Source organism: Ovis canadensis, chromosome 11, assembly GCF_042477335.2.
Source record: "Ovis canadensis isolate MfBH-ARS-UI-01 breed Bighorn chromosome 11, ARS-UI_OviCan_v2, whole genome shotgun sequence".
Taxonomy (NCBI): domain Eukaryota; kingdom Metazoa; phylum Chordata; class Mammalia; order Artiodactyla; family Bovidae; genus Ovis; species Ovis canadensis.
In genome coordinates, this window is record NC_091255.1 from 45,076,746 (window position 1) to 45,085,665 (window position 8,920).

Consider the following 8,920-nt stretch of genomic DNA (forward strand, 5'->3'; position numbering starts at 1 on the left):
CTTACTAGACAAGTGGCTGGTCATTCTCTAGCTCCCTGTTAGCCCACAGGGACTGCCTCAGTCACCTTGATATACCTAGGACCTAACACAGAACAGGGGCTCTTTACACGTCTAGATGGAGAAGTCCAGTTCCTTCCAGGGTTTTCCTTCTCCTCTCCCTCCTGCTCCCCTTTCCACTAGGTGAGTTTGGGCCTTTCCACCCCTCAAGAGACACTTCTCCCAGGGGAGAACTGGACTGGCTCAGTGAGTGTGTCCTCTCCCAAGGTGAGCAGGAACTCTCCCTGGACTCAATGTGGACACAGAGATGTATCCGGTTCCCTCCAGAACTAGGCCAGGAGAGCATCTGCTATAATGATCACTCAGACTTTGATCATTCCCAGTATTAACATCTTCTGGTTTCACACTGGTTTGTCTGAAAATGTGGACATTATTAAAACATTCCAGAGCTAGAACCAGATAGCCAGGTAGAGGTAGAGGACTCAGTGCCTCTAGTTCAGTGCTGAAAGAGCCAGCTGGGAGAGAAGAGAAAGCTGAGCAATCAGCTCTAGAAGTCAGAACATGAACAGACCTCAGCCAAGGCCTGGGTTTCTGTTACAAACTTTAATTTCTGGATGTTCATCATATGGGGGATGCTGAGAGCTTGCAGGGGGAGTGCTGCTAGTCAGACTGGATATAAATACAAGCAGTTCCTTTGGGCTGAGTTGGCTATGAGGAGCTGAATTGCTAGGTTCACCCCATCTGTTTGGGACATCTCTACTTAAACATCCAAGAATCTGTTTGTCCCTATTCTCCACAAAGTTTTACACTACTGAGTTCCAGAGAGTGCATGCATGTGGATTTGTTTAGGTATTCGGGATGGGAATCAGACTCTTAATAAATACTTGTTGAACTTGATGGATAATTGGATCCATTATCTACTCAAAGTGAGAAGATATGGGGGAAAGAGGAGCTTTCTTAGGAAAGGAGCAAAAATTACCCATAGGTCCACAAAAGTCCACATTTTTGGTATCCCATCTTCTTCACAGGATGGTAAATAGATGTATCAGTTACGGGGGTAAAAAAAATCTAGAAAAATCAGTGGGTGTGTCTCAGTGGTGGTCAATTTGAAAACTCTGGATGTCCGCTTCTGTCCACGTCAATGGGCTGGGTAAGGCCCAGGGCACACAAAGAGAAAAAACACTCAGTGTTTGTTGCTGGTTGAACCCCAGACTGTAGTGGGCCTGCAGTCATTTCAAGAAGGAGTGACAAGACTAGGGGTCGTGGGAAGTCTGAACTCCAGCCAATAAGTTTTTTTCCAGAGCCGCTGACTGGAGGGAAAGTGTCCAGTCCTGGGTGGGAGTGGGGCAAAGGCCAAGGCTATTTGAGTTATGAGGCAAGGAGGAAAAGACTCACCACCCCATCCTTTTCCTCCTCTAGCTCCTCATCCTCCTGAGAACACCCATCTGTATCTGGTTTCCTCCCAGCCCAGAGAGGGTGCAGGTGGGCTGGGTCCTGCCTGGGCTCTGTAGGAGGCTGGGGCCTGACCTGCTCCTCCTCAGACTCACATCATCTGAGGTGGAGCTAGGACATCTGGGGAGTGATGCTGATACCAGGCTCCAAAGCTGTTGCCATAGCCACCGGTGGGCAGGGCCCCTGCCTTGGGTAGATCCCAGAAGGCTGGAAGAGGTGAACAGGGAGACAGGGAGGGGGACCTCCCAGAGAAGTCCCCTTCCTGTCCCCCAGAGTTCTGCTTCAGGAGCTTCTTATACTTGGAGCGTTTGTTCTGAAACCAGATCTTTACCTATGGGGAGAAAAGGGGGAACAACGGAAGATCAGGAGGAGTGACCAAGGGAGAGGGGTCCAGCAAGAGGGAGTCACTCATCCTGGGAGAAGAGCAGATGTGGGGAACATTGGCTCCAGGCCTCCAAAGCCCCTGAAGGCCCTGAATTCCTGCCTCTGAGTTAGTATCCAGTTCTCCCAGTCTGGGTACCCTCTTATACGCCCTGAATCGCCCCACCCCTTTTACATCCCCCATCCCCTCCTACCCCCCACCCTTTTTAACACACTCCCCTAGTCTACTCGGGGGCCAGCTAAGGGAATTGTGAAAATAAGGCTGGGGACTCATCAGTCATTCACACCTGAGGGTGAGTTCCCAGGGAACACACTTGGGGAAGGCTGGTGGAGGATGGGACTGGCCCCACCTGCGTCTGGGTGAGGCCGAGCTGCGCGGCCAGCTGGGCCCTCTCGGGCAGCGCCAGGTACTGCGTGTGCTGGAAACGCTGGTTCAGGTGTTGCAGCTGCAGACTCGAGTAGATGGTCCTCGGCTTCCGGAGCTTCTTGGTCGAGGCCTGTGGGCGCCGCTCCGGGGGCTCCGGGGACAGCGGCGGCTTCTCCGAGTCTGGGGGGCGGCGCGAGACTGTGTGTGCACGGATAGAGGGGCGGACGCGCCGTCTCACTGCTTATCTGCATCTCGTTTGCATTCCGGCCACGAATTAGCAAAAGCTCAGGCACTGGGCTCGGCCCTGCTCTACCTTGCGCTCACCCTCCTTTCAAATCCCACGTCCACTGCGTGCCGGGTGGGACTAGCCGCAGCTCTTGCCCTCAGGGAGCTCCCACTCTCAACGGTCCAACGACCCTAAGAGAACAGCGCCAAGAGCCGGAGCGAGGGTAGGGGCGGCGCCCCGCGGCGGGAGGGCAGAGTTCAGCCGCGCGTGGTGGCGCCAGCTTGGGGCGGGGCGGGGCAGAGGGCTGGGGCGAGGCTGGAGAGGACGAGGGAAGGGCATTCCGGGCGGAGAGAACTCAGACGCACTGTTCAGAGGCCAGGGTCAGTGTCTGCGTGGCAGCCTCCCCGCTGCCGGAAGACGGGTGGTCGGAGGGGCCAGACAAGAGTGGGCCTTGAACGCCAGGATGCGCAGTCCTCCCAGCATCAGAGTATGGAAAGTGCCCCAGGCTTTGCCATCACCTCCCGTATTGTAAGGGCCTCCTTTCTCCTGAGGCACTCCCTCCAGGAAAACTGACGTCTCTTCCCTCCCCTAAGGCCGGCTGGCTGGAAGAGTAGGCTTTCAGGGGCCCTAGAAGCCGGTTAGTGCAAGGCTGCCCCCTCCTCCGCCCGGCTGCACTCACAGAGGGGTTCCCGATTGGCACGCAAAGTGACCGGGGTTCGGAGAGCGCAGGCCCTCGGGGCGGCTCCGGGATCGCGCTGCGGTGCCGCCGCGGGAGATGCGGCCAGCTTCTGCCTTCCCGTTCAGCCCCTCGAGGAACCTCGGTCGGGTCACAGCTCGGCCCTGGGATGGGGAGGGCAAGGGGTTCCCCTCTTCTGATTCGAGCGTCCCACCCTGCGCCACCCTACCGGGACTTCGAGACCGTTCGTGCAAAGGGCAGGGCCGGGATGGACGGAGCGGCCGAAATGTCCACGGGCTTAGGGTTCGTTGCCCGCCGCCAAGCTCAGCGGACCGAGCCCTGGGCCCCGGGTGCCTAAACGCAGAGGGGGTCCGACCGCGTCTCCCACCGCCCCGCCCCCGAATTCTTCCTCCTTTAGGGCTCACCACACCCACACTTCAGGTCCCCCGCCCTCGTCCGGCCGCGGTGACCCCGTGCCTTCACCTCCCCCGCATCCCTCACCCGTGGTCTCCGGCGCTACGGGCTTCTCAGATCCACCCCCCTGGACCCCCGCTTCAGCCAATTCCCAGAAAAACCGTTGGGTTTCCGCTCCCGCCCGCGCCTGTCGGGCCTCTCCTGCTTCAACCCCGCTGCTCGCCGCCCCGGGCCGGCCACTGAGCGACCACCCGCGCCTCTTGGGCTGCAGAAACTGAACAGTTCGAACTGAGGCAGAGACAGCAGGAAGCCTGCTTCAGCTGCGAAACTCTCAACGCCCTCCTCACCCTAATTCTCCCAGCAGACCCCACTCCTAGTTTCTTTCCCCACCGCTGCTTTCTCCACACCAGTTGCAGCAAGTCAGGACGAATCTGCCCAGGTCGCAATTCGGGAGTGCAAGGGCCTCCCTCGAGGCAGCGCAGCACCCGCCTGCTCATCGGGGCGGTGGCACACAGCTCACTTAGAGCCAAACCTCTCCCTGAGGCAGGGGTGAACAAAAGGGGGGCAAAAGGAAGACCCTCGCAAGTCCTCTCTCACACCCCAATCATTTAATCTAGAGTGAGCCAAATCCCTCAGGTTCAGTGAGGTTTTCGTTGGATCCGGGGAAACTTTGTAAAGAAAAGGCACTCTCCACTCTTTAGTCCTTAAACCAAGAAAAGGGAAGGTGAGACAGGACTGAAATTACCAACTGCAATTCCAAGATTTCTCTTAAGGACAGGGTTAACTTATTCCTATCCCACTAAACAGACACACAGGCACACACAAATGTACCACATTAGCATATACTGAAGAGAAGAGACCAAGGGATTCGGTTTTTTAGAAACCAGATTATTGGTAGAACACCCCCTCCCCCCCACCCCCAGCTGCTCCTCCTCCAACCACAGACCCAGCAGCAGAAAAGCAGCAGCTCCAGTTTTGGAACAGAAGGCAGTTAACTTTGGGGGGGCTTTGAGGAAGTTCCCTAAAATCCTCTTTTCTGGCTTCATGCATGAAAGCCAATTTGCAAGAGCCAAGCCTGAAAAACAGGCTGTGTCCTTGATTCATTCACACACTTTCTTTGGACCTCAGTTTGCTCATCTGTACATCAAGAAGGTTGAGCTCCTGAATCTCCAGGGTCATTCCTGGCTCTGACGTTTATGAGGTCATGTGTTTCAGCAGAGCAACAAGGAAAGAGAGGGAGACATCTTGGTCCTGGGCTGATTCCAGCTAAGTCACTAAGTGAGTGTGCATCTTTGGAGGAAACTGTGCCAAAGACAGTTGTGGGGGCAATTTGGTGGGGGTAGGGAGTGCAGGGGAACTAAGCTCTAAACTCAAGCCAGTACAGAAGGATGTATGTGTTGTGTTGCATGGGTACAGCCCTGTGCAAGGCTAGGACCAGAAAGACAGGCCAGTTCCCTAGCTTGAGGCCACCCAGTGAGCACAAAGTTGCTCCAGGCAATGGAACTGGGGCTTGACCTACCCCAAAGGCAAGGGGTGTAGATAACAGGAATGGCCAGTTCTTTGGCTGGAAGGCTGAGATCTACTACCAGAGTCTGCCTGACCCGCCTGTGGCTACATTCTTACAATGATGGGTAGTAGGGTCTTAGCCCCTGACTCTACCAGGTCAGTGTTTGGTCTCTGTCTGACACATTCAGGCAACAGGCTGGGGAGAAGGGGAAGGGCCCCAGGATGTGCCCCCACTTCTACTGCCTTCCAGCTGGGACCTGATTTCTAGATATCAGGCTTTGGCTTGAGCACTGCTTTCTGAAATAAGAACTGGGAGAGGGGGGACAGTGAAGAGAGGAGGGGTGCAGGATGGAGAGAATCCTAGGGGAGAGGCTGGGCACCTACACCCACATCTGGATTGTTTCAGTTTTCCGTTACAAGTAGGTACACAACCCTGCTGCCCCAGGGGGTGGGGTAGGGAGCCCAGCCACCCGGCTTCACACACTGCAAATCGAAACCAGGTCGGTCTTGAAAAGAGACCTAGATCAGCTCGCCCCCGCCCCTCCTCCCTGTCTCCCGCCCCATCCCTTCGCCCTCCCCCCACCCCCAGATCCCTTGGAATCTGAATGAGGTCTGAATCCCGCCAGCTTCGCCCAACCAGGCGAGGGCGAAGTTTGGGGGCTCACTGGAACCGGACCCAGAGGTGGGCAGAGCCGCCGCGGCGGGACTTACCTGTCTCCCGCTCTTGAAGAGCCGGCTGAGATGGCGCGGTGGAGAGCTGGCAGGGCAGGTAGGAGTCTCCGGGGATCGCCGGCCCGCTGTAGGGATAGGGCAGAAGGTGGCCATACGGCCCAGAATAGGGCAAATCGGGGGCGGCTGCGGTTACGGGGGACAGGCCAAGCTGGTAGGCAGCCACTACCGATGGCACGGGGGCGATGTCCGGGAAGCCGGCTTTGGAGGCGTCCGGGCCAGGGAGGGGGCAGGGCAAAGAGGTCATTGCGGCCGGGGCCGGGGCCCGAGGGCCTAGGCCATGGCCGGGCAAGGAGTCCGCTCCCTCCGCCAACTCTCTTTTCCGAGCCTCAGGCGTTGGGAGCGGATGAGCCCCTCAACCAGCCTTCCCCACAACTTATCCCGGGGAAAGTGTCTCTCTGAGCCTCATCAGCGGAAAGCCGGCGCCTGGGAAAGGGGTTCGAGGGGGGGAGGGTGTCCCCCATGACTTTTCCCCTCCCCCCTAAATCCATGGGCCCCCCACTCGGCAGGCTCTAGGGTTCGGTTCCCGGGACCCGACGGGGTCCCCGCCCACTTAAACGCAGCGGATTGGCTACCACACGCGGTGACCTCACGGAGGCCTGCAGCCGGGGCCTTCCCCTCACCTCCCCGCCCCGCTCCCACCCCCGCCCCCGGGGCAGCCCAGGGTAGGGAAATTCAGAACCAGGAGATGGGAGGCGAGCGGTGCGAACTCTCTATGCACTGCTGTCTCGGGATCCGCTGCAGAGAGGTGCTGGGTTGCAGGACGATTGGGGCAGTCTGGTCATAACGGCACAAAGGCAAGGAAGTCGACAGGGCGGCAATGCCCAAGGGCCGAGGGGAGCAGTGCCTTAGCGGAGGCGCTGTGGCTGCGGGGGCGAAAGGAACCTGCGGTCGCGCTCTCTGGCTCTGGGGGATCTGTGCGGCGGTTATGACCCTGCCGCTACGGACCAAGCCCGCCAGTCCCGCAGCTTATTCAGCGCGTCGGAATGCATGGCTGCCGAGCGCCGGCAGTATGTTGGTAAACACGCCGGGTCTGAGGAGGTGCCGCCCGGCGCCCAGCCGGCCCAGCACGCGCGCAGCGCGCACGCCCCCGCGGGGCGCCCTGGGCCAGGCACGCCGCGACCGCCGCGATTGCGTCTCACCACCACCGCACCCCCCGCGCCCCGCCCCGTCCTCGCTTCCGCTTCCGGCAGGGGCCAGGGTTCGGTTGCGACACCGCAGCTCCTGCAGGCCCCCGAGGCCCAAGGAGGGATCTGCCGTCTGGGCTTCAGCCAGTGCGGCGCCCCGCCTTTCCTGGCGCCGCGTGAGGCTTCAGCCTCGCACGAAGCTGGACAAAATCTGGGAGTGGGAAGCGAGTCCAGTTTGATGGCTGCTCCTCGGAGGGAATTCCCTGCCGGGTGCTGGGAATACGGCAAGCCAGGTTCGTGGCCTCATCTTCCAGCCTGTGTACAGGGCCTGCCCCTAAATAGTATCCAAGACCTTGCTGGGCTGGTGTCTCTGTGGCCACAAGTATACAACTTCACAGGGACTCTATTCAAATACAACAGATACACTAGCGTATACCAGCACACCGGTGTCTACACGGATGTTCACATTAGCATCCCTCCACGAACAGAGGTTCATTTATGGATCTGCAAATACAGAGTATATGCTGTGATGTGTACACATCTACACACCCAAAGATGAATAGCAATGCCCTAAATAAAAGCACTGTGGTTGTCTCTCACACAGACCCACAACTATACAAGTCTAATTGATGGTGCACACTCTAAAATAAAGAAAACCCAAGCATATAAATATTTATATACTTGTACCCATCCTATGAGACACACCAGTCCACACACATCTAAGCTGCTTCGTGTTAGGGGTGAGACAGTTACACACCAAGCCTGTCGGTCCTCACAGATTCCCCAGCATATCCATATACAAAGCCTCTGTCATTTGAGTGTGCAAACAATTCATGTTTGTACACACGTGTGTGCTCTCTTTATCAGGGTACAGAGTGAAGGCAGCGGTCTTAACAATTGGGGGGTAGGAGAGGACAACAATTGGAAGAAGAAGGAAGCTTAGAAAAGGAAGAGAAGGCAGGCACAACAGGGGTGGCCAGGATAAACCAAAAAATTGGGAAAAGTATGCAGTCAGTTGTCCTGAGGGAAGGAAGAGCAAGTCAGTTTCAAGATGATACGCCGTTGCAATGTAGAGAGATGAATTGTGCTGAGAAAACACTCCTCTGACACTTGGCTCTGGGTTTTCTCACCTGAAGTCTTGGAGCATCAAGAGAAGGAACTCTGTGAGGGAGTCCCCTCCTTTGGAGATCTGGGACCCACTTCCCTCTCATCCAGCAGGGTTTGCATGGTTGAGAAATGCAATTTCCATATGGGACCTCCTTTCCTCCTTTCTTACCCAATTCCAGCTACGTCCTCACCACTTCCTTAGAACCGGGGCTAAGAACTTACAGGGATATAGCCTTCCAAAACTTCTTGCCACCATCATCTTCCTCTGGAGAGAGGCAGCCACACAACAGTACCATGGTGGGCTCCAGGGATGGCATCTCAGTGCACACCAAAAGAGAAAAATGTTCTTTGAGGCTCCTGGTGGCTCAGTGGTAAAGAATCTGCCTGCCAATGCAGGAAACATGGGTTGATCCCTGGGTAGGGAAGATCCCCTGGAAAGGGAAATGGCAACCCACCCCAGTCTTCTTGCCTGGGAAATGCCACAGGCAGAGGAGCCTGACGGGCTATACAGTCCATGGGGTCGTACAGTCAGACATGACAGAAACTGAGCATGCATGCATGGCTGTCGGAGAAGCTTTCACAAAGGAGGTGCTTTTGAGGTGGAACTTAGAGTTTGGGTTGCAGGCCCATGTATTCAGGAGTCCTTCCCTTGCAAGATCTAGGGAGAAAGGGCAAGGGCAGCTTCCCCAGAGGCCCCTGAAGCAGTGACTCTGGGCATTCTCTGAAGCCAGGGGATTCACTGGGACTCATAGTGAGAGCTTCTCCTAGGCTCTCAGGGGCCTTTGCTGAGCTCATGCAGCTCCATGCAGCAGTAGGCAACATCCTGCAGTCCTTTAGAATTTATGAAGTATTCACAACATCCAAGCCCTGTGCATCTTCACCAGAAATCTGTGAAGTGGCTAGTTATTATCCCCAGTTTAAAAACAAGGAAATCTCTA

At 56.7% G+C, this 8,920-nt stretch overlaps 1 protein-coding gene across 5 annotated transcripts; it reads right to left on the reverse strand.

Moving 5' to 3' along the window:
• Nucleotides 1-585: 585 nt before the first annotated feature.
• DLX4 (distal-less homeobox 4) lies at nucleotides 586-6,905 on the reverse strand. 5 transcript variants are annotated; one of them, XR_011247079.1, is made up of 4 exons: nucleotides 5,731-6,079; nucleotides 2,511-3,263; nucleotides 2,181-2,377; nucleotides 586-1,328 (listed from the first exon to the last, which is right to left on the reverse strand). XR_011247079.1 is itself a non-coding variant. In XM_069543163.1 (4 exons), exons 1-4 carry the CDS (start codon nucleotides 5,993-5,995, stop codon nucleotides 1,099-1,101), a joined length of 591 nt encoding a protein of 196 aa, XP_069399264.1. In that variant the 5' UTR covers nucleotides 5,996-6,905; the 3' UTR covers nucleotides 586-1,098. The 5 variants fall into 5 exon arrangements, 3 of the variants coding, with proteins under 3 accessions (XP_069399264.1, XP_069399262.1, XP_069399263.1); XM_069543163.1 differs by lacking the exon at nucleotides 2,511-3,263 and having other exon boundaries at nucleotides 5,731-5,816; nucleotides 5,918-6,905; XM_069543161.1 differs by lacking the exon at nucleotides 2,511-3,263 and adding an exon at nucleotides 1,545-1,780 and having other exon boundaries at nucleotides 5,731-6,276.
• Nucleotides 6,906-8,920: the final 2,015 nt, after the last annotated feature.

Coding starts and splice junctions, on each gene's coding strand:
- DLX4 (XM_069543161.1), bottom strand. CDS start 5,995: ATGACCTCTTTGCCCTGCCCCCTCCCTGGCCCGGACGCCTCCAAAGCC. Junction 1,781..2,180: donor TCGGCCTCACCCAGACGCAG/GTGGGGCCAGTC, acceptor TTCTCCCCATAG/GTAAAGATCTGGTTTCAGAA. Junction 1,329..1,544: donor CTAGCTCCACCTCAGATGAT/GTGAGTCTGAGG, acceptor ACTCCCACCCAG/GACTGGACACTTTCCCTCCA.